At 47.2% G+C, this 24,952-nt stretch overlaps 1 protein-coding gene across 1 annotated transcript in view; it reads right to left on the bottom strand.

The window, feature by feature from the left end:
- Nucleotides 1-24,952, bottom strand: part of CFAP61 (cilia and flagella associated protein 61) — a 167,317-nt gene that overhangs the window by 84,693 nt on the left and 57,672 nt on the right. The window contains exons 16-17 of the mRNA XM_081150149.1: nt 19,534-19,740; nt 16,355-16,489 (exon numbers count right to left, since the gene is read on the bottom strand). Of these exons, the coding sequence (XP_081006275.1) occupies nt 16,355-16,489; nt 19,534-19,740 (342 nt within the window). The remainder of the gene's footprint in view (nt 1-16,354; nt 16,490-19,533; nt 19,741-24,952) is intronic.

Below are 24,952 nucleotides of genomic sequence, written 5' to 3'. Positions count from 1 at the left end.
TAGGAGAGGGAAGCAGAACGACAATAAAAGGGAGTGGCCAGTGCGGAATAAAAGTGGGTACACACACTTTAGTAAGACGTGGGAGGCTCCCTTCAGTCCTTCAGATGTTTCACAGCCGAGCAGGGAAAGTAAAGGCCTTGGTTCCACCGCTAATTCTTGTGAAAAGAAGAGTCGTGGCATGAAAGAAACTGGCACAGACAATTTCTGCTGTTTTCTTCTCCTCGTTATTTGAACCAGATCCTGGCCATTTTGACAGCACTTTTTTAGAAACACGACTTCCATGCTCTCAATGGAAACTTTTCCAAAAGGGGTTAAGTTTTCAGTTACTGCTGTCTGAAGCCATGAACGACAACAAAGGCCCGCAGAGCAGTAGCAGGCCCGCGTGGCACACAGGGCTGCACGCTCGGGGGCCTGCGCAGAGCTGGCTGGCCACGGGTGGGGGAGCCTGTGGGGCCGCAGGCTGACTCCCAGGGTGTCTAAGACCCGCCCCCCCCGTACACCATCAAGCAGGAGTTCCCTGGGAAAGGGCTCCCCTTTGCTCACCCTGTGTATATTCAACATAAAATTATTTTGCAAAAAAAAAAACCCCCTGATGTCCCCTTTGGGGGGATGGGAGGGAACAAGGCAGGCACAGCGAGCTGTCTTTCCACCTGTGCCCGCTGACATCACGCTTCAGCGCAGAGACAGGCCCCGGGCTTTTAATTTCTCACGTGCACGTCAGTGGCAAACAGCCCCGGCGTTTGTGTTAATGACACCATCTGGCGCCTCCCATAACTGTGCAGCGTTCGGCTTCCAAACAAGACGTAATGGCAGCAACACACGAAACCCACTGACATTTACAGCGAGGAAACGTGTCAGCAGTCACTGGTTTGGTACAAATGTGTTTGCACGACTGCTGGGGCTATAAAATCGTCACCTTTGCCAGGCGAGCGAAGGTGCAATAAATAATGGATTTTAAGCCATGCGTGTACCACCCAGGCATTAAACATTTATCACGCAGGCACAATAGCATCTCAAGCAACAGTTACCACTTGAAAAATTAATGCCACTTGTGAGGGTTAAATGAAAACCATTTAGTCTAAGCTTTAACGATTTTTAGTATGGTTCGGTACAGAATACAAAGATTCTTTTAATTTCTGTTTTTGAATCGAATGTAATATATATGTAAGGAGATCTTTTATAATAATTTTCTCTTGAGGAACAACCACTCTATGCTCTTTTGTTAAAAAAAAATACTAAAAAATATAAACGGAAATGTTTCTTGAAGAAAGAAATGACAAAAGGACGGTTCTTAGGAATCAGATGGTAGTCTTCCCTTTAAGTCCTTGATGGGTTAGTCAGTTATGGTTGCAATTAAGTCATTTTAACTTTGAATTAAGGAAACAAATATAAAGTCAAAGCCAACCAAATCCCTTGAGCAATGTAGCCACATTTGCCCCCATTACTTACTCCTTCAAAATAGTTTCCCTACAGGGTGCCCAGTAATTTTCTCCTATAAGCTTGGTCTATGGGTAGCCATTGCTTTAATAAAACAACAAATAACAAAAAACACACACACCACCTATGGAAATAATTCAAAATACAGACAGTTTGGGGGATGGATATTCACCTCATAGAGGATCTATCAAAGAATACTGTTTGATTCAAAGAAAAGAGAAAAGTAGGTGTGAATGCACTGCTTATTTTTTCCTGGGAGCCGGTGCTACGTACGCAAGCTCCTCCTGCAGGTCGAGTCTGGACCTAGACCCTGTGCTCAGAGGCTCTGGCACAGGATGCTACAAGGACAGGGTCTTAAAACAACACAACCTCAATGCATAAAATGACCCTGGAGCAAGAGGAAACAGAGCAAGTTCAATATTTAGTGAGCGGCACTGTTTAAAACAATTAGTTTTAGGCAGAAGTCAAGAAAGGACTGTATTGTATTTTAAGGTTCCTGCTCAGTCTGTGAGTGAGGTCTAAGTCCTTGGTGAGAGCCGCTCTGTGGTTTCAGTGCCGCCCAGCACTCCGATGGACTCCCCTCTCTCAGCTCTCCCGGCACCCAGGGCCCGCACCTTCACCGGGCAGCCCCGCCGCACTGAAAGGCCGGCCAGCAGCGGGGAAGGGTAGGAAGGTCTGCGGAAGCACCCGGAGGCCTGCGGGAGAGCCCCGCTGAGTCACGGGCAGGAAGTGTGGGGATTCCAACGCCTTCTCTCCGATAGTGACTGTCATCTAAATGGGCCCAAGGGGTTGCCCCCTCTTTGTGTGCCAGCTTCCTTGGGTGATGGGGAGAACCTCTGCGGGGAGCACCTGTCCTTTGGAGAGCTGGGGCGGGGCTCTCAGGAATGGAGAGGTCACCGTGATGCCCCTCCGTGCACACACAAGTGCATCCCTCTGCTGCCCGTAGTTAGTGGGGGGGGGGGAGCACGTGTGAGGAAGCTGCCCGAGTTCCAGCTGTGTGCCCACAGGTTTCCATCACACCCAGGACCCACTCCAGCGACACCTCCAGTGGGAGTATGTGGCAGTTAACCCAACCCACTGGGATGCTTGCACTATTGTGAAGTAACTGCCTGCTTCAGCCTGGGCATTAAAGCAAAAGCACCGGGCACGGGAATTCTTCTAAAGCAGTTTCGTTGGCCAGTACCTTGTGAAAGGGCCACACGCTCACCCTGTCCTTCCCTCTGTCCCTAATTAATCTACGCAGTTCCTAGAGTTCTAGCTGTTGCATTTCATGCTCCGGAAATGACTGTCAGGGTAGAAAATCAAGGAGCAGCCCCAAGGAGGCCTCTCTCACTTCTTTCAAAGTTGTGTCAGTTTCTTTCCCTTACCAATCACTCTGCCCCTGTCCCCCGCGTGTTGTGACAGAGAGAAAGAGAGGGAGGCAGGAGAGAGCGCCGTGGCAGACACAGGGCTCCCAAGGCTGCGCTGCAAGCGACACTCTGAATGCGACTGCGGAGGGAAAAAGCAGTGAACAACGAAGGAAGAAAAACAAAAGCGATTCGACAGATGCCTGTCATTTTTACTCTTCCATGTGGATCCGTTTCTCTCGTTAATTATATCACCTATTCTTCCCTTATATTGATAATTACATAATTACATGAAACAGATGGGCGACAGAATGCACCCAGATGGTAAGAATGTAAACAGGCTCACAAATCGCTTATTCTTGAGCATACTATAAGGAATTATTTAATAATACATAGATTTCTATACTCTACACATCTGTTGAGCAGAGCCTTCAGAATAGCAGTTACTCTGTCATTTTTTCTTAAACAGACACACTGCCTTCCCTAGGAATTCCTGAGACCAGTTGCCACCTAGGTAAAATATTTAACGTGGTTTTATTCCCCCAAACATTTGGGTACCTGAAATTCTAAACGTTTATCTGAGTCCACTGGGTTTTTTTCTTTATTAATAGTGGAAATCGCCACTTCAAGGGGAGTTACAAGCACACACAGCTCTGGTTCTGCATTGAGCGAGCTGCGCAAGGCTGAAAGAAAGGGGCAGTTGTTTTAAAAACATAACTTGAAATGTTTTAATGGCATCTGACGGGCTTCTTGTATGAAGTTCTTTTTTAAAAAGGGAAATAAAAGCCAAACCATCAGCGCTGCGTGCACCGGGTGAGTGCTGGGTGGAGGGGTCTCGCACAGGGGCCAGGAGCAGGCCCGGGGCAGGCTGGGTTGCTCACAGGTTGGTGGGAGGCCTGCAGCCAGCTCCCTCCTCCCCGCACAGCCCCTGTGCCACCGCATCAGGCTCCTGCTGAAATGACCCGCACTGAAGAGCTTTCCTCCACCCCCTCACTCTCCACCCCCTTTTCCTGCTGCCTGGAGTGAAGCATCCCTGTCTGCCATTGTCACACTTCCCCACTAAAATGCAGGCTCCCACGCAGCCCCATGCAGCAGCGATTTGTCAGTTTGTTTTTTTACCACTGTAGCCCCAGTGCCAAGAATGGGGCCCACCTCATGATCAACAAACAATAAATACTGATAGAACGAATGGCATAAACTCAGTGTCCATCTTTCAGCCTCCTAAGCAGGAACGGGCCCTGCACCCGCGCCTGAGGCAGGTGTGCGGGGCAGGAGCCTGTCCACGGGGCAGTGGCGGGCTCCACGAGGCGGGTGCAGAGCACGGCGAGGCCGGCCCTCGGCAAGCACAGGGCGCCTGGGGAACCAACCGTGCAGCCAGGAGGGGAAGAGCCCAGCGGGGGACACGCCGCTGGCTCCCCGCAGAGCGGCCGGGTAGGGGAGGCGGGGTGGGGCAGAAAATGCCAGAATCAGGCTCCTGTCACCCGTTGCACTCTGGGAGTCGATTGTGTGAAATGTGGAATTTGAGCACTTCTGAAGGGTGGCTGTGCATACTGTGTGTCTGTGTGTGTGTGTGTGTGTCAGAGAGAGAGAGAGAGAGAGAGGGAGAGAGGGAGGGAGGGAGAGAGAGAGAGAGGGAGAGATTCGTCAGAAGCATTTGAGAAGACTAGGGTTTGAAACCTAACAATGTGGTTTATCAGTAAGACCATAGGAGGTTTGGGGGAACTGATGAGCTAATTCTTATAAAGAATATGTAATAGTGCCTTTCGTATATAACACTTAACAAATGTTAACTACTATTAATATTTCTCCTGACTTTGCTTGTTCTTATTTTTAGCATTTTTATCTGAAAAGAAATATGATAATAACTGAATAGTAATGATGCATTGTTATATTTTCTTTTGCAAAGGCAGGAATAGTCAGAAAAAAAATTTAAGTTCCCTCTAACACTAGCACTACAACATAACTGTATTTGTTTGTATATATTTCCTTCCTGTTTTCATCATATACATGAATATTTCTATGTAGATGAAATAGATCCATAGTCAAATAACAACATCAAAAAAAGCATCCACTTACTCAGGGCCCGGGGAGTCTTTCGGAACCTGGGCTTGGTGCGCAGTATCCGCCACGTGCACTCGAATGGGGGTGGTCCCCAGAGGGTAGGCAGTGGGGAAAGAGAAGCCAGGACACTCGTGGTGGTCTGTCTCTGTTCATGCTCAAGGGACCCTGGATCTCAGCGGGGCTGCCCTGAAAGGGCTCTTGGGCCCTAGGCTGTATCCTCCAGAGCAAACAGCTTCCACAGAGCAGAACACAAAGGGAGAGGGGCGACGGTGGGAATATCTTCGTGAGGAAGAGGGACAGGTGTCTCCACCTGAAACGACACCAGGGATGCAGAGTCAAGGGCATGGGCAGGGCCACAGGCATGGAGTCGAACCCAAACTCCTTCAGCCTCTGGCATCTGCTCCTGCCTTTGAGGTAAATCACATCACCTAGGTGTGGATCTGTCTATATGCGTCTCTCTCTCTATGGGTAACATGCAGAGAGTGGAGAGCCATTAGAAGCCACATGGCCTGGGGGACCACCAGCCACTGTCCTGCCAACACAGAGTGACCCAAGACCCAGTGTGTGAGGAACGCGGCAGTCTAGTAAACAAATTAAAATAGTTGTCAACTGTATATAATTCCACGGAACACGATCAGATCATCTTTGTCACCTGCTCACAAATTACAACTTATGATACATAATGCCCAGTTCAGTTTTTAAACCGGTGGTTACCTCTGGTTTCATGGAAGCACCATGCTGAGGATCAATGCATGGTGGTGACAGCGGGTGGTTTTGGCCGCAGGGCTTCACCATGGTGACCAGAAAGTGCTCCCTGAGACCGGCTCCCTGCAAGCACGGCTCCTTTTGGTTAAATACATAAACTACCATAAAACCTCGATTATTACAACTACCCTGGTGATCATTTCAATGCAATGAATTATATTAAAACAAACAAAACCTGGGGCATGATTGAAGAGTGTAAGAAGTAGGAGCGGTGGGACAGCATGTGATTTATGTTTATTACCATGGGCTTCAACCACCCCAGTGGCTCAAACCGGCCTGCACTGTAGTTGATCATGTTTGATAATCTCAAACAAGTAGCAATAAAACACTTTTATGGCTCCCACGCTATTTCCATACCTTATTTTTTTTTTTTTTTTTTCTGTTTTTAAGCCACGCTTTTTGTTTTCTTCTTGCTTATTAAGCTGGTTACTATGGGGATCGTGACATCAATGATCCTGACTACGCTAATGGTCTTGAGGCAACATACAGGGCGGGCAAAGGTTCTGATACTTCCTTAAAATGGCTCGACCCCAGAAAACAGCAGCATGAGGACCGAGGAATGAGGGCACTAAGCTGCTTCTCTAATGGGGGTAACCTGAGGGGGGCAAAGCCCTGCCCCAGGCCAGCTGGGCCGGGACACAGAGGCCGCTCCTCCAGGTAGTGGTGCTTCCGTTTCTGAGGCCTGCAGTGAGCCCTTTGCCTCTGATAAACACAAACGCCCTTTCCCTTTAGACTTGCTGAGCGTGCAGACTGATAAAGACTAAGCGCATATGGCTTTATGAAAATTACTAAACAGTGGAAGACTTTTAATCCACCTGAGCTCAACTCGAGTGTAAAACCTCTAGGTCTTTGGGTTTGTTCGTTTTTTCCTAGTCTTTCACATCTTCCAAGAAAGCATATTCTACTTTTTATAGCTAGAATTTATTAGCATGTATAGCATCTAAAAGCTTTCATGAAAAGACCTAAAAGTTAGACCTATGCTACTTCATAATGATACGCATCTATTGATGTAAAACCACCTCATAATGGGTACCCCCATGTTTCTATCATTCCTCCAAGGGCCAGAGGGAGTGGGCCAGCCCCTCAAGGGGCCTTCTTGGCCTGTGGTCTGTGTGTGTATTACTGGTATAATCGTAGTGGGTACTGCTTCATATTAACAGATGTGCTCCATTCCTGCCGAGGCCTATCGATTCCTGACCCCTCCTGACCCTGCAGCCAGCAGCCAGAGGCATGGGCCACTGGGCAGACCTGCTACAGGACAGTAAGCAGCTTACTTCTCAGCTTTTTCATTTCAAGACAGATAGCGGGTTGCAAGAAGGTTTTAGATTCTCAAAAAAGCCTGACTTTAGACTGAGTACCAAAAGTCAGAGTTGATGATTTCAGAAGAACACATGTTGATAGCAAAGCCTATTGCACCAAGACTGGAAGAAACAGGAAAGTCAGAGAGATAAATGCAGTGGAGCCCTCTCCTTCCCTCTGGGTAAGGCCATAAAAGTAGAGGGACAGGGCATGATCCCCACAGCTGTTCTGGAGAATACGGGCGTATAGGGGGCTGTGCCTCACGGGGATGCCTCTGCCACCTGTCCCGAGAAGGGTGGAGATGGCTATGGAATCATGACCCATTTTTGTGATTTGGAGTGACCCAGAAAACTTCACCTAAAATTAACCAGAAAAGCCCAACTGGCGTGTCTCAGCAGTTGAGCACTGACTCATAGAACCAGGAGGTCACCGTTCAGTTTCCAGTCGGGGCACATGCCTGGATTGTGGGCTCCATCCCCAGTAGGGGGCGTGCAGGAGGCAGCCGATCAGTGACTCTCTCTCATCATTGATGTTTCTCTCTCTCTCTCCCTTTCCCTTCCTCTCTCTGAAATCTGTAACAACATATTTAAAAAATTAACCAGAAGAGACAAGGGGCTTACCCACTTCCCATCCAGGTACAGGGGAAAACCCAGCCGCAGTGAACATGTTTACAGGGTGAGGGGAGACAGAAATCAAGTGGAATCATGATTATTCCCACAAATCCTGCTGACTTAACGTTCAGTTACATAACTAAACCTGTCCTAACCTCAGCATCCACCCCCCACCCACCCCCTCTGCAAAATGGAGAAAACACACACACGCTGCTGTGCGAAGGCAGAGAGCTAATCCAAGGAAGCAGGCGTGGAGCACAGAGCCTAGCGCGAAGTCCCCACCGAGGGCCGGGGTCGCTGGTCAAAGGACAGGCGCAACTAAGAAAACGACACTGTAGAATACTTAGTGACACGCAAAAATATTCACAGCGTACAGTCGGCCCTCTGTATCCCTAGGCTCTGTGTATGAGGATTCAACTAACCTGGGACGGAGAGTATTCAGAAAAAGAAACGTCGTATGGCTGCTGACTTGTACCATGTACTTATCCAGATGGCTGCGTCTGCACTGAACACGTACACACTTCTTTTCTTGCCGTTACTCCCTCAACAATACAGTATAACAAATATTCACACAGCATTTCCACTGTATTAGGTATTATAGGTAATCTAGAGATGATTTAAAGCATACAGGAGGATGTGTGTAGGCTGTACACAAATGTGATGCCATGTTATACAAGGGACTTGAGCTCTGTGGATTTTGGTATCCACAGGGGTCGTGGAATGAATCCCCCACAGACACCAAGGGACAGCTGTATTAAGTAAAAATAATGTTTCAAAACACTATGTACATATGACCCCGTATTTAATTGTATATACGCTTTCCCCCACAAAAATATAAATCTAGATGTAAAAACACCAACATAGTAAATAGGTAATCTATAGTTAGAGGATGACAGATGTTTATGGATTTTTCTCTATTTTTTCCCTAAAATTTCTGCCATACATATGTACTGCTTTTGTAATGACATTTTTGTAATGAAGGGGGAAAGAGCTAACTTCTCTAGGCAGCATCTGCACCTCTGATGGTTCCCTTTGTCATTTTATAACCCCAGCTACTTTAAAATACACAAAGCAAAGCCTCCTGCTGGGGCTGCCATGCCTCCCCCCCTGAAGGCGGATCCTGAAGAAGCCACTTGGCTGTGAAGGCCAGTTCCTGCCCCGGGAGCTCGGTCCACCCAGGAGCCTGCTTGGCTGCGGCCTCCCTCCCGGAGCACCGCGTGGGCAGCTGATGTGTCCCGGGGCACGTCTGGACCTCTGTGGCATTCATTACCCTGGCTCTGCAGGGAACAGAGAGCATTTCCTCCCTCCTACTGCTTGAGCGAGAGCCTGATCAGCATCCTGGAATGCCTCAGGATTTTTTTTTTCTTTTGGGAGCTGTGGCGGCTCTTTTCAAGACCAGTAACACTACTAGATGGGGACTGAAACAAAGGACAAGCTGGAGGCTTAAAAACCCAGAAGGTCCTCCATCTCGGTCCCGTGGTTCGGGAGGGTGTTTCCTTTGCTGCTGATCCCCCCTAAATGTCCGTGCAGGCCCACCGAAGGCTGACGAGGGAAAGATTAAGAGCAGGGGAGGTTTTATTTTAGAAAAATCTCTGCTTTTGAAAAACTGAAGCTTTTATTAGTGGTGTGCCGTCAAACATGTGTGTGAAGCTCCCTGGGGGTGGTGGGAAAGCACCACCCCTGAAACTGGAAGGAAATCAGGTGCACTGCCCACCCGTGGCCCTGAACTGACCGGCACCTGACTACTTACAAGAGGAATGCCAGGCTGGCCTGCGGACGGCAAAGGCAAATGCACAGCCCCTTTGGAAAACAGTTGGTACTTCCTCACAGAGTTAGGCAGAGAGCCACCGTGTCATTCAGCAATTCTACTCCCACTTGTATCCCCGAGAGAAATGAAGATGTGCTGCGAACATTCACGCACAGGATTTTGCACAGGTTTTTATGTGGGTGAAAATTTATGTGGATATTTAACCACATAAACACCTGTGTGTGGATGTTCATAGGAACAGTATTCAGAGTAGCCAAGAAGTGGAGACCAGTCGAAGGTTCACCAACCAATAAAATGCAGTGTATCCACACAATAGAATATTATTCAGCAATAAAAAGAATCAGGTACCGAAACACACTACAGAGCATATGGATCTTGAAAACCTGCTAAGTGAAGGAAGCCAGTCACAAGAATACCACATGTTGTATAATTCCCTTTATACAGAATGCCCAGAATAGGCAAATCTGTAGAAACAGAAAGCAAATTAGTAGGTGCCTAGGGCAGAGGGTGGGGCTGTAAGGTGTGACTGCCAATGGCTTTCTTTTGTGGGTCACAAAAATGTTCTCAAATTAGATAGAGTTGATGGTTGCCCAACTCTGAATATACTAAAACAATAACAACAAATTATACAATTTAAATGGGTGAATTGTATGATATATGACTTATACGGCAATAAAGCTGCTAAAGAGAGAGAGAGGAAAGGAAGAAGGGAGGGTGGATGGGAGAAAGGAGAGAGATTGTCCTAGGACTGATTTTTGACAATATGGAGAGGTTACTAAGTAACTTTACTTCTCACAATTTCTTGCCTTAGCACGCCCTAAAGACTTCATTTTGCTCCATCGCAGCCCAATTTCTAAGCAAACCCAGGGCCTGTCAATCACGCCACTAGTGCACATCCTGTCCCCGCCCCCTCCTCCCAAGTAAACCTGCAGTCCCACATCCTGGGCAATTACTTGAGTACTTTATTACAACACCATGAAGCCATACATAACACGGGCCTGCATCTCGAGAAATTCATAGTGTAACCTACACAAGGGATCGTAACTATCTCCTCCTTTCCCAGCAGCAGCCACTATGATTTGGGACGGTTTGTAACAACAAGCGGATGCAACAGGGAGAGAAGTGCAGGCCGCCTGCATCAGCTGGGGTCCAGCCTGGACCTGTGCGTCTGCTCCTTCTGAGCCGAGCGCAGCCAGGATCAGGCTGGCACCGGATCAAACCCAAGAGTGAAGGGCTCGGCCAAAAGGAAAATCCAAACTGCTGTGGGGAAAAGCCAATTATCTGTGGGTCACCTTTTGATTAAGTAGCTGGTGCCAAAGATCTGGGAGATTCCAAAAGGTCTCTGTCAAACCATCTTCCCTTTCTGCGGTTTACTTTTCCTACAGTAATTCGTGATATAAGCACTTTAACTTTGTAGATAAGACAGTGTATATATAGTGGTTAAAGGTACAAATTTTGGCATCCAAATGCCTGGGTTTGAGGCTTGGTCACTGAATTAGTCTTTGCACGAGTCATTTACTCTCCTCCTGCAAGCCTGTTTTCTTTATGCACATCGAGGGTGATAGCAGCAGTAACTATTTAAAGTGCTGATATGAGGATTAAATGAGATAATTCAAGGGAAGCCTTTAGCAAGAGCTAAATATATTATTATTATTAGTTATTTATTACTCTGTAATCTATCTAACAGGGAGGAATTATGACAATAATCAGAAACCATAGATTTATAAGTCATTCTGATGTAAACATATATACTATGTATAATATTGAACTAGATAGTATTCAGAGAATTGGAAAGAGATGACCATATAATAACTTGTATTGTTTGGAGAAAAAACAAGAGCTTGCGAAGGAATTTATGTAAATTATTCTAAGGATGTCAGAGAAAAGGGTTCACCAGAAATAGGAGAAAATGCATTTCCCATGGGTGGCATAGATGTGTAGGAAATGGCCGAGACGTGGCTTGAAAATGAAAACTGGACTCATGGTGGGGATTTAAAGTGGGTTAATTTCATTTCAAGAAAATATCATCATCATGGCCACATAAATAACAATCAGTGCATACATGATGCTGAAAAATAGGGTTTATATTTTTAGAAGCTTCTATCAAGGAGATACTAAAAGGCTAATTTAAACACACACGCACGTGTGCACACAAGCATGCGCCCCAACCACAGGTACAAACAACCAAGAGAAGTCTAACCACAGACAGTGAAAGTTTCCGAGCTTAAGGAAGGGGCTGGGAAACAAGCTGGGGAAATCTAGCAGGTGCGGGGGGAATAATGCGATTTCCTAGCGCAGCAGATGTACAAGTGAAACAGTATCCAGGAGCAGTCTATCAGATGGTAATTATAGCTGGACTGGGTACGGACAGCCAGGATGAAAAGGGGCGATTCAAAGGGTAACTGAATGCCAGTGAGTGGCATCTTCCTGAGAGATCACGTACCAGAAAAAAGTGGGCCAGCACTTAGCTGCAAGAAGGGGGTGGGGTGTGAAGAAATCGTCGTTTTTCTTTGTAGGAGAGGGTAAAAGGAAACTGGAGGCCTCAAAGAATTCATTAGTGGAGACTGAAACAGACCATCTCTAATAAGCAACCATAAAAAAAATAACAACAGGCACTGATCGCTCTGCAAGTATGACTCCTAAAATGATTCAGTCAGTTGTCTGAAAGATAAGGGCCTGATTTTGTCCCAAAAAAATGTTGGGGGAGGGAGGGAGAGAGAGAGAAAGAGGGAGGGAGGAAGGGAGGGAGGAAGGGAGAGAGAGAGGAGTTCATACTATAATTCTACGAACACTAAAAACCAAAATGAAGAACTGAAGTGATGAAAGTGGATGACTGGAAGCATCTATTGACACTGAGGGAAGGGGAGGAGCTGTTCAAGTTTAAAGCAGATTTTCTGTTTAATATCACAAGGAAGAGTCATTTCAAATCCCGTGTTGGAAAGGGAACAGTGCCTTGGACCAAACTCACTCACTCCCGAAAGGTTCTGTAGAACGGGTCTGACCCCCGTGTGCTATTCCTGCTGAGTCTGGCTCTCCCTGTGTGGGCCAGGGCAGCCCTCTCCCGCCCCTGGTTTAACTGCCTGAGCAGTCTCATGTTAATACTGACACTAGAGTGTAAGCTCCCTGAGGACAGGGGCCATGTCACAGCCATTTCTGAATCCAGGTAGCAGGGGCAGGAAGGAGAGACAGCAAGCTTGTACACAGACGCGCCCCAAAGCAAGCATGGGTCCACTTGTTTCCCCCTTTAATTAACACGGCCTTTCAATTCCTTCAGCCAGATTTTGAGGGTTTCCCTGGATCACAGTTCTCATGCAAGCGGGGTATGTTGAGTTACTTAATAGAAAATTCCCGTTGGGATAATTCTCAGAATGTAAATGCACAAGCCAAGAAAGCCCATTCAAGCTAAGAAATGACTCCTTCAGGTGCATCCCGTGTGATTATGGTCTCAGAGAAAAAGCCCTCTCTCTTGTCCATGCATCTACACTGGCTGGCTGTGGAGATACGGTGATGAATCTTCGGGCCTTCCTCTGTACTGGGTGATGAAAATCACCCAGTACATGTTTTCCAGGTCCTTCCTTATGACCTGATAGGGGGCAGGCTGTCAATTAATAGAAACAATAGGGAAGCTATTGTGGCAGGAACACCTATCATCCAAACCAGGCAGAAACAACCAGGGCCTAGGGGTGGGGAGGGAGTACATTTCCTTGCCATGCGGTAATGAGTTTCAATCACTGCTGGCTGGTGCCAGATTCAAATTGGCAACCCACCGAGATGAAACGCTTCCTATCCCATTACTCATGCCTGGAGTGATCTGTTTCCTTGAAGACTGGCTTCCAAGGTGAAAGTGAGGGGATGAGCGGTCCCTCCAAGGTGGTTTAAATAGGATAAAAGGTATGAAAGATGAGTGCCCAGCAAGAGAAATATGCAGACATGGAGAGGGAGCTAAGGGGCCATATGAATCTCCATGCACTGGGGGAAGGGAATACAAAACATAAAAGGGAAAACCCCAGAATTCATTCAATGACCATTGCTGAACCTCACTTCGTTCAATGGCTGCAATACTATTTGCTCTGCTAAAAAAAAATTTTAAAAATTAGGACTGTATAGAAATTTCTATTTGGCTCATTTCTCAGATAATCTGCCTAAAACATTAAATCTACCTCAAATGCTAAAAAGAAAACTTTTAAATAATATAATGTAGTATTTTAACTTTTGAACATCCAGGCCCATCTCATGTGGATTATGCTCTTGATAATCCTTTGATGAAACTTTCAAGATTTCTGAAATTTTTACTAAATCTAAATCTTTACTAAAACCTCTGAAGAATAAGCACAAGTAGCCATAAAAATCCTTAAGAAGCCAGAACTCACTAACACAATGAACAAATGCAGCACAATGTAACGGGTGCCAAGCATCAGCTCGGCCCAGCTGGCCAGTGGTTGCCTTTCTGGACCAGGGATTTAAACAGTCTGTCCTCTGCTATGTCCTGAAATAAGCTGAGGCTCTGGGGGGACACAGAACACTGCCACAACCACAGAAAAGGTTATTAAATGTGAGCAATGATTTTATCCACACCAACCTAGGAAGTAATTATAGGATTGTTTTAAATGCGACAAAGTGTTTTCTCTGGCAATCTCCCCACCTGAAGCTCCAGCTCACCTCCAAGTTGCCAGACTGTCAGACTCTGTAGGTTTGAAAAGGGGGTGGAGAAGAGGCTCCTGGTGCCCAGAAAAACTGTGCTCTTGATATCCATGCAACAGCTCAGTGCTCCTCCCCTCCATCCCCAGCCCCATCACTCATGTCACCAGAGGACTGGCTGAAGGCACTGGAGCCATGAGCTGCACTGACATGTGAAGGTTTCTCCTGGCCCAGTCACACGGTCCATCCATACTTGAAGGTGTCCCAGTATTAGCTGCAAAAGGGCAGCATCTCTCATCCTTACCCTGATCTGACACAGAAGCTGACACAGGTACTCCATGCTGGCAACCCCTTCTCCTGCAGCCCCTTCATGGCTCCATATCAGCTATGTTTCAGTGACAGGTACAGACGAAGCCACCCTCCTTGACCCCAAAGCTCTCTTTGCACCAAACATGTGGGTCTTAGCTCTTATTCCAAAGGAGTCATTTCTCAGGATCTCCATACACAAAGAGATTACCTGGTGACCATCCCTAAGGTCCCCCAGGTGGGGTTGGCACTCTTGTCTCTCGAGTGGACAGAGTGAGAGCTTCCATGCTGTGGCCCTGCTACCTGAGAATGCACCTTTGGTCCTGAGTGAAATGATGTATCTGCGGACGGCTTCAAAATGGTAAGGGAGGACCTGGAAGTGGGTGGGGGTATAGAAGATCCAAAATTGGCCAAGAGCTGAAAATTGCTAAGTGGAGTGTCGAGTACCTGGGAGTTTCAGTGCCATTCAACACGTGGTCTGGGACAGGTGCCCATCGCAAACTATCACTGGTCTGTGAAGATGTAAGTACAGAGGCTGAGAGAAGCATTCGCAAGCTTTCATAGCAACTGAACAGAGTAATGCTAGGTCTGTTACATCTAATAATGAAATAATTAAGCTGGATTTTGTCTGTATTTAAATCTCATTTTCTAAGGTATTCACTTTTTACAAAACTATCAGTCTATGATAAGTCGTACAGTAAAAGACAATGCCCCTCACCCGGCCAGGGTGGCTCAGCAGTTGGGTGTCCAGGTCCCGGTTCAATTCCAGGTCAGGGCACATACCCGGGTTGCAGGGTCCATCCCCAGCAGGGGGCGTGCAGGAGGCAGCCGGTCAATGTTGATGTCCATGTTTCTATCTCTCTCTCCCTCTCCCTTCCTCTCTCTCCAAAAAATCAATAAAAACATTAAAAAACAAAACAACAAACAGAGACAGTGCCCTCGGCACGCACAGAACGAGAAGGCCTGCTGCATACGCGTCTTTCTACTCCTGCATATGCTCTGCGTTTCCTGCAGTAAAGAGTTGGGAGGGGAGAGGAGCTGCTATTTGGTTTTAGTCTCTGCTCAAATATAAGTTTAGAACTTGAAAGAAAATAAATATACGTTTATCTTTTACAAATATGCATATAAATGCCGGCCCGGAAGCAGCCTCGGTCGGTGGCAGCAAGCAGCTGCCTCCCGGGTGGGTCTTGGGGGAGGACCGCGTGGGCCCGCGAGTGAAGCGGGCAGTGGAGCGATGCGTGTCCTGCTGCCCTGAGGCCACGTGTTGTTTATTTTAGCGCATCCAGCTCTCACGAGCGACTTCCTGGCTCAACGTCTGGAGGATTTAAACTTTCCACTTTCCTTTTCTCTCTCTCACGTGGACAACTGTCAGCCGCTGAGGGAGTTTTTAAAACTTATATAAGTGGAAGCGTATTATTCAAACACTACGAGCCTACATGTAAGTCAGCTTGACAAAAGCACGTGCATGGCTGTGTGGACATATCCACGCGCACCTCCCTTTAAAGCGAAACTGGGCTTTATTCCTGTCCCCTCTTGTTCTGGTAGCAGGAGCGTTCTGGGGCGGTTCAGTTTAAGGTCAAGCCTCTGACCCCCCCCCACACACACACACCCCGCAGCTAATATGTTCCTGTGAGTCACCCTGGCGCCCAGCAGAGGAGCTAACACCCAGCAGAGGACTCAGGCCCAGGCCCTCAGATGGCCGGCCCGATGCTCTCCTCTGGCTTTGTCCAGATTGGGAATGACCGCTTCTGCCTCAAAAGCAAAACGTGATGGAAATGGGGGGGGGATCTGCTTTCGAGCAAAGGGAAAGAAAACAGAAATACGCGGGGAGGCTGACTCCAGGCCGTCTGTTCCTGAGACACAGCAGAGCCTGTGAGGGACCTGTGGGGTCTGTCCCCCCGAGGGTGGGATCGCGAGGCTCCTGTTACTCTTGCTGTGAAATAACCACCTGAGGGACAGGCCTGCAGGGGAGCCTCTGCAGGGCACCCCAGGAAGGGCACAAGCGCCAGGCTGCCTGTAATTAAGAAGCAGCCTGCTCCCGAGGAGACAGTGCTGCCGCCCCATCTGCCACGCCCGCCCGGGCTGGCACCGCGCCTCCTGCCTGCTGCCGCCCGGCTACCTACCGGATCCTTGGAGACCTCCTTTGATGGAGCGTTGATGCCAAGCTTTTCCAGAGGATAGACAATCTGTCGTCGTGGTCGCACGGGAACCAAGTAATGAAGGGCGGATGTCAGGGAGTGGGCGTAGGAGCTCTGGAACTGCAAGACAGCAATCTCCGCGTTAGGGGAGGAAATGTCAGGCCTCGCAGCACAGATGCCTGCGTGTGGCTTTACAAATACAAAACTCCGAGCTCGGCCAAATCAGAGAGGGGAAAAAACCCTGCAAATAAACAAACACACTCTTCGAGCAGAGGAATGAATTGTAGATAATGCCTGACACTAATGAAGATAATTACGAGAGTAATTACATTACTATCTCTGTGGGAATGACAGATAAACAAGTGGTTTGGTTTATGGGATTTTTCAGTACAAGTATTTTCCCCAGGAGAATAGTCTCCTCTACAGCGAACATGAATCTGCTTGATTTGACCCCATTAAGCTGTGTTATCTGCGTCCTGTTAACCTTTGCGTGTTTGGCACAAGCTGCTTTGAGAAGGCACATAGATAAAAATGCCATCCCAGGGCAGCTGGACGCAGACGTGGAAATCCTCCTGTCTGTGAAAGCACAGCTACTCCACCTGGGCCTCTGCGGATAAAATGAGTGTTCTGAAATAAAATGAGGAAACTGAAAAGTGGGGGTAGGTGGGGGAACTGGATCATACTATTTTGACTTAAATTAATACTAAATGATGTCTTGAATTTATGAACTAGGACAAACATGTTTTAGGAGAATGCTTTAAATATTAATTTTACTCAATTTTTAAAACTTGGCAGAAAAACCTGAACATAGTGATCTTTATTTCTTGCACATTTATGAATTCTTAGGGGGTTTGGTGAAATTAACTCCGTGTTTTAAGGGTTAAACTGTGAAACCAACATTTTAAAAGATATATTTATTCTATTTAAGCTGGAAAGGAAAGAAAGTAAAACTGAACTGTAGACGCAGTTTAAGAAATAAGCTGGTTTACGTGCGACTTATCTGCTATTCTAAAAACTGCCCCCAGGCATTTCCAAGAGCTTCTAAAGGGGGTTTCTAGAATCCTCCACCACAGAACTCGCAGTCTGGTTTTATCCACTGGAAAACAGAACCCAGGAATTCCCAGCCAGAGCTAGGTTTTTACGCCTGGAAGATCCCTCAATACGTGTTCTGGAAGAAGGGTATGGAGAAAAGCATCTTCATAATGTGAGCCCAGAGCTCGTTTTTACTACTGCTGACTGAGAATTTTTTTTACAGCAGAAACTTGAAAATTCTCACCTAAAGTCTTTGGTGCTGCTCCTTACACTTGTTTAAATGTACGTGTGTGAATCAGCTGGAAGTGCAGACTGAGGAAATCTGTTCCTAACTGTGTTTCTACCTCCTCTATGGAACAGTGCGTAACACCTTCCGAATCTATACCACTGAGGTAAATATGTGAACATTCAATAGAATGTCTAAGATACTATTTTTATTATGGGTACAAAAGAACTTTCTACCAGCTTGGCACCAGCAGGTAGCATCATGAATAAAAACGAAGAATTTAATATCACAACCTGAAGGTTACCAAATTGGCAGTTGGCCAGATGCAGACTAAAAAGAAATTGTGCAGGACCAGGATTTTACACTAAAACGGTTACCCACCCATCTCATTAAGTTCCAATCAAGGGCATTCACATTGATACAGTGCTGCATTTTAACCAAAAAATAAAACAAAAAAAATGGTCACTAAAGCATATTCTGGATCTTGATAAAAAAGCTTCTCCATGGTTTTTCTTCTTTCTTTCCCATTCCCTTGGTACTTCTCCAAAGGGCTTTTGTTATATGAATGTACTAATATACTTTAGAATGTTTTCAAGTTTAATAAATAAGATCATTTAAAAAATCTACTTAGCTCACTTGTGGTAACTAAGAAGAAATGTGACAACATCGAAGATCCTAGGCAGAGCACGAGAACGTTTTCCGTCATGAATGGGACCCGGGGCAATTTCTACCTAGTCTAGTGGCTGAATCCCATCACCCCTCGAGTCTGTATCAAGCTGAGGGCCATGCTCTCAGTGACGGAGGAAACAGCTCGTAGGAAACACCACCTTGGGAATCCAGCTTGAAGGGGCCCCGGCCTGTGGAACAACCAGGACGCTGTACGTGAGTGGGAGGGTGTGTGTGGGGGCGCACAGGCACATAAACGGACTGGGGCAAAAGTAGGTTTATTGTCGTGAGCACGTGAAACACAGAGTTTACTCTTGTATTGCTATTTATAAATTATTGCATTATTTTCCACATGAACAATGTAAACCTACGCTCGCCCCACCCTGTATGTGAGACTCTTCTAGGTCCTGGGGTACAGCTCTGCCCAGGCAGACAAACATCGCTGCCTTCGTGGGAAAAGATAACATTTTAGCCAGCGGCAAGGGCTATGAAGAAGGCTGAAGTGGGTAAACGAAGCAAGATGGAGCGCTTGCTGTCCGTGCCTGCACACAAACATAGTGTACACACCTCAGAGAGGTGTTCATCAGAGAGCATTCGCTGCACAGGTGTAGCACGTGCTATGCACAGTTATATAGGCGTCTGCTACTGCAAGGTTAAATCAGTCATAAACCTCCCCTTTCTATCCATCACCTTTACGTGGGTGATTAAAGTGCTTCTTGGGAATGCTGTATAGCACACAGATCTTACGGGAATGAACTGACTTTTCCCGGGGGGCTCATTACTAAATTGTTCTTTGCTTGAAGAACACGATAGGATCGTTTTGGCTTTTCACTAATGCACCATAAAAAAATAATTTGATTTTCATATCCCTTGAAGGCATTTTTGCATAATCTTTAGTCTCTGTTTTGTCCATACAGAAAAGCCAAGAAATTGTTCAACTAATTATATTGGTTTGATTGTTTCAGAAATTCAAACCCTGACCTGTCACTGGAGCGTGAGGGCCAAGCTCAATATGGCCGGCCACCTGAAACTCAGAGCCACACCGTAATCAAAGCCCATCAGGCGAGGAAGGAACAAAACAGGGCACACGACACAATGGCACTGTGACCACTGATCTGTGAACCTCGGAGCTACACTGTAATCAAAGCCCATCAGGCGAGGAAGGAACAAAACAGGGCACACGACCCAATTACACTGTGACCACTGATCTGCTGGAAAAGTGAATTACAACAGTTTTTACCTTGCCTTCCCTGGAAGCCGGGTAAATGGGGTAGTAGAGACAGGACTTGTACCCTAAACGGAGGATCTCCTTCAGAAAAAACTTGGAGTAGTGCCGGAAAATGGGGTTCAGGGCAAAGTGATAGAGGTGCCCATGCTCTTCGCGCTGGTGGTGACTGAAGTAGATGAAATCTTCAATATTGTAATGGGATCGTATGTACTCTATGTCCTGAAAAAGAGGCGAGGAAAGGACAGCTCAGGGTGGTGTAAACAAACGGCGCGCGTTTTGTGATGACAGCCTTTTTAGAATCGCCGTAGGTACAACAGTAAGAAGCGTGCTTTTCCCTCCTGTGATTTACGGCTTCATCTCCGTTGCTAACTGTTTGAGAAGGAGAAGTTACGTTTCACGAAAGCCACTTGTTCTGACTGCTTGTCCCTGGGGGATGGCTGCCCAGCTTTGCAGAGAGACTTGCGTCCCTGCCCGTGGCCAGGCAGCCCCCCACCGCTACCGGGCAAGGGGTGCACGGCTGGTCAGCACCACTGCCCGGCCATGGGCAGGCTCCGGGGGCGGGACACACTCCCCAGCGCACTCTGGCTTCATGACTGTTCTCAACTCACGTGTTAACGAGGGAACGAGCCTCCCACGAGTCACACCCTCTGACGGGCACGTGTGGCTGGGCTGGGCTACAATAAAGCCCCGAGGCCGGGCCTCACCCACAGCATTCCTTCAGCTTTTTTCTCTCTGTGGGACAGTCACGCGCCGCTCAACAGCTGGGACACGTGCTGAGAAGTGCGCCGTTAGGTGGTTCTGCCACTGTGCGAACTTCACAGGGCGCAGTCACGACCGCCCGCGCGCCTGGGCTGCAAGGCACAGCCTACGGCTCCTGGGCCGCGGGGCCGCGCGGCGCGACTGGAGGAAACGCCACGGGATCACACCAAGCGCCCGGGAAGACGCCGCCGTCCGAGGCTCGGCAAGCCCGAGGTGCGCACGCGGCTGCCGCCGGCGCAATGCGGCACGCTCTTTCACAGCACGCTTTATTTTTTACAAGTGGGAAGAGCACACTCTAAAATTAAAAGTATTGCAAATATGTAAATCAGTAACGTAGCTGTTATCATTACCAAGTGCTATGCGCTGTACGTTGCTGCATGTGCTATACTTTTATACGAAGGGCAGACTCGTTTACACCGGCGTCGCCACAGACAGGTGACCTCGGGGCTGCTGTTGCGGCGACAGGAATTTTCAGCTCCCTTATAACCTTGTGGAAGCACCGTCCTATATGTGGTCTGCCATGGACGATGTTATGCGGTGCATGACTGCATATTTTTTAATTTTCAAAAAAATTGATTTTTAGAGAGAGAGGAAGAGAGACAGAGAGGAGAGACAGAGAAACTTCGATGTGAGAGAAACATCGGTCGGTGGCCTCCTGCACTCGCCCTGACTGGGGGTGGACCCTGCCACCTTTTGGTGTGCCGGACAACACTCCACCCAACGGAGCCACCCGGCCAGGGCCTGTAGAACATTTTTACACAGTGGGAGGTAATTTAAAGGACCGGTGAGTGTTTACCTGGGCCGGTTCTCCTTACCGTCTTTGTCCCCGACACCGACGGGGAGGGACCCAGGGGCTCACCCATGCCACCTGTGCGTGGTTCAGCCCATCCTGCCTCACCTCCCAGCAGTGCACACTGGGGAGTGTGGGTAAAATCCAGGGCACGTGGCTCTCTTGTGACAGGAGTAGTATACACACTTGATATGCAGGAAAAATTAAACCGCATGCAGACTGAAGCACCTACTTATATTTCTTCTTACTTTTCATAGTAACATTGTCCTAAATGCACACTTTCAAGAGGAGGAATTGAAAAATGCAAGGAACTTTATTTACACTGTGATTGGCAAGGCTGGCTCTAGAAAATTCTGGAAAACTGTGAAGTCTGTGTCTACGCCCCTCAAGGTTCCTTGTCTTCCCAGCTTCTGCCACACACACACACACACACACACACACAGACAAACTCACACACACACACATATATACATACATACACACGCACACTCACACATAATCACATACACACACACAGGAAACGGGGTTTGGGGTAACCAGGTTAGTGGTGGTACCCAAGGACACTTCTGGCAATACCTGACCTTTCTGTCTGCACTGACCTTACAACTGTTTTTACACCTTAAGATTTTTATTTAATTACCAAGGAGGCATCTCTCATTATAAAATAAAATGAGTAGTAAGTGTAGGGCTGAGAAATCAGTAAAAAACAAGAAGCAAAAACAAAGAACCAATAGAGGTTATTAGCTCAAAACAGCAGATGGGCATTGTGTGTCTAATTTTCTTTCCATCCCAAGTCCCTTAAAATTAAACAAAAATTATTTTTAAAATAATGAAGGGACAAAAGAGTAAGGCAGTTTCACCCTAGAAGGAAACATACCAAAGTTCTCACCACAAGGTTAAACCTTCCCACCTTGGCCCATGCCTGCCGCCTGCCAGTACCACCTCCACGCACCACAAGAGGAAGCCAGAAGACTGGTGCCCCCTCCCGATGAGACGGGTGGGCAGCCCTCCCAGTGACGGGAGCGAGGCAGTGGAGAAGCAGATATGCACAGCTGTCAAGGACACGCATGCCAGACAGCCATGCTGGTAATCTGATCTGTCGTTCATGACATGGACAGACTTTGGAGTAAACTGACAAATGCAAAAGACCAGAACAGAGAAACACACAACTTACCCCAGAGAAAATAGAAGTTATTCAGGGAACAGAAGAAAATTAAAAAAAAAAAAATGCTACTCAGTGTCCTTAGAGATACCAAAAAGGGTCTTGCATGCAGCGTAACCAGCAAGCTGCTATAAAAAACAACAAGAAGAAGAAAACAAGAGAGAGACTTGGAAGTTAAATATATGAACCCTGGAATTAAAGTCCCAATAGGAGGCCTGGATAGCAGAACAGACATGACTGGAGACTGAACTGGGGATCCAGAAGACAAAATTAAGGAAACCTAGAAAAAAGCACAAGAGACTAACAAATATGAGAAATTAAAAGATAGTAAAGGGTCAATTCAAAAGGCCCCATATCCATTCAGAAAGGAACTCAAGAATAGGAGAACAGAGACTATGAGAGGGAAAAACAATTAACAAGATCATAGGAGAAAGATGTTCTCACGTTCAAAAGGGGCATAAGACACTTGGTAAAATTTAAGAATTTCAGGTATAAAAAGAAAAAACGTAGAAGGAAACATACCAGAGAGAGAGAGAAAACAAACAGACATATATTTATATCAGATTATATTTTATCATTGACCTTGGGTGCTGGGAGACAAGGAGAGTAAAATCAACAACATTCTGATGAGAAATAAGCTGAATAAGAATTCTTTACCCGCCTGGCCGGTGTGGCTCAGTGGTTAGAGCGTCGGCCCGCACACGGAAGGGTGGATCTCAGGTTCAATCCCCGGTCGAGGGCATGTCCTGGGTTTGCAGGATCAATCCCGGGCCCGGGTGGGGCTCGTGCGGGAGGCAACCAGTTGATGTGCATCTCTCACATTGATGTCTCTCTCTCCCTCCATCCCTTCCTCCCTTCCACGCTCTCTAAAAAAATCAATGGGAAAAATATCCTCAGGTGAGAATTAACAACAACAGCAAAAGGAACTCTGTACACAAACAAATAAAAATTCAAGTGTGAGAACGAAACGAAAAGCTCTTGTATATGTACGGAGCCAGGGACATGGCTGCCTCCCACCCTCCCCACAGGCATCACTCAAACGCGCACTGAACCAGGAGAGAAATGCAGAAGAGTAAGAACCGAGCCCGCTAAAGGAATAAACGACACAACCATCTCGGCAAGTGCCGAAAACACGCCTGATGAACTCCAACACTCATTCAGAGCAACTCTCAGCGAACGAGGAACAGGACAGCTGCCCTCGCTTGATAAACGGCATCTCCCAGGGCCCACAGCACATACTTAGCGGGGAAATGCAGAATCATTCCCCATTAAAATAAGAAGGACCACAAAAGTCCCCGTTGTAAACGCTACCCTCCAATGCTTCTCTAAACACATAGCAACACTGGAAAAAAAAAGATGGTGCAAGTGTTTTCCACAGCAGGCGTGGCGGGGCCTGCGTCTGAAAGTTGCCTCGACAGTGCCCCGCAGCCCACGTGCTCTTCCGCAGACAGCAACGGTCACATCAAGAGCTGCAGCCCGGTTCTCCACCCCTGGAACCGGAGCATGCCCGTGACTGCTCCGGCCAGTGGAAGATGGTAGAAGTTAGGATGGCCCAGGAAAGAATCCGCTGAAAAGCTCTCGGAGCTAATAAGAGACTTCAAGAGGCTGGCTGGAGACAAGAATACAGAAATCAGTGGTTTTCCTGCATATCAAAATAAATGTTTTGAAAGTACAATGAAAACAATGTCTCTATCCACAATATCCAGAAAAATATAAAACATGTAGAGATAAATCATAAATGTCCAGGACTGTACTGGAGAGGGTCTCAGCAGGAAACAGATGGTATGTTCAAATTAGCATAATTGGAGTTTAACAAAGGAACTATTTACAAGGAGGGGGCAGGATGTAGAGAAACCAGTAGGCATAATGCAGCAGCAACTGCAAGCTATTACCCCCCAAGGGGTAGTGGCATGAGAGGTGCTGGATCCCGGGACCCGGCGAGAGAGTCCTGGAGAACAGGCTGCCTTGCAGAGATGAGGGAATTCAGCGGCGAGCCCAGCCCCAGGCAGCCCAATCTCAAACGCAGCTCCTCCTCTCCGCCCATCAGGGCTCCCCACCGGTCAAACCCAACGGGGCGCCGAAGGGCAAAGGCGCCCATGATGCTGCCCATCGGGTTAGGCTTCCTGGCACAGAACAGGATGGAGAAGGGCAGAGAGCGAACCTGCAGGGTACACAACGCACGTGGCACGCTCGGCCTGTAGGGACAAAGCCACAAGAGTTTCCTGAAGAACCCAAAAGGATTCAACCACCACCACAACAAAAGTAGAGGAAACTATGTTCCTGGAAGAAGAGTCCCAATATTTTAATTGTCAATTCTTCCTAAATTGTTCTATAAAACCTAGATAGGCACAAATAAATTCATAATAAGTATTACAAGGTTTATCTGGAAGGGAAAATATCAAAGTCAAACCATTAAAGTTTCAGAAAAAAAGACAAATGAGAGAAGACTCCCCTCCCAGAGAGCAAATCACATAATAATTCAATAGATACCAACAAATCAATCCATGGAACAGAACAGAGAGTAAAAATAGACACAGGCCCATGGAAACTTAATAATGTAAAGGCAGCACTTTAAATCAGTAGGGAAAGAATGGACTACTGTGTAACAAGTACTTTGGAGTGATGGGCTGTGCACTGGGAAAAAATAAAATCAGATGTCCCCTTGACGAGAGACACACACACACACGATGCATGTAATTTAGTGCAAGGAAGAATGTTGG

This window comes from Miniopterus schreibersii (genome assembly GCF_964146895.1).
Source record: "Miniopterus schreibersii genome assembly, chromosome: 10".
NCBI lineage: Eukaryota > Metazoa > Chordata > Mammalia > Chiroptera > Miniopteridae > Miniopterus > Miniopterus schreibersii.
Note: the sequence above shows the minus strand (reverse complement) of the source record. Positions and strands in the feature narration are given on the sequence as shown.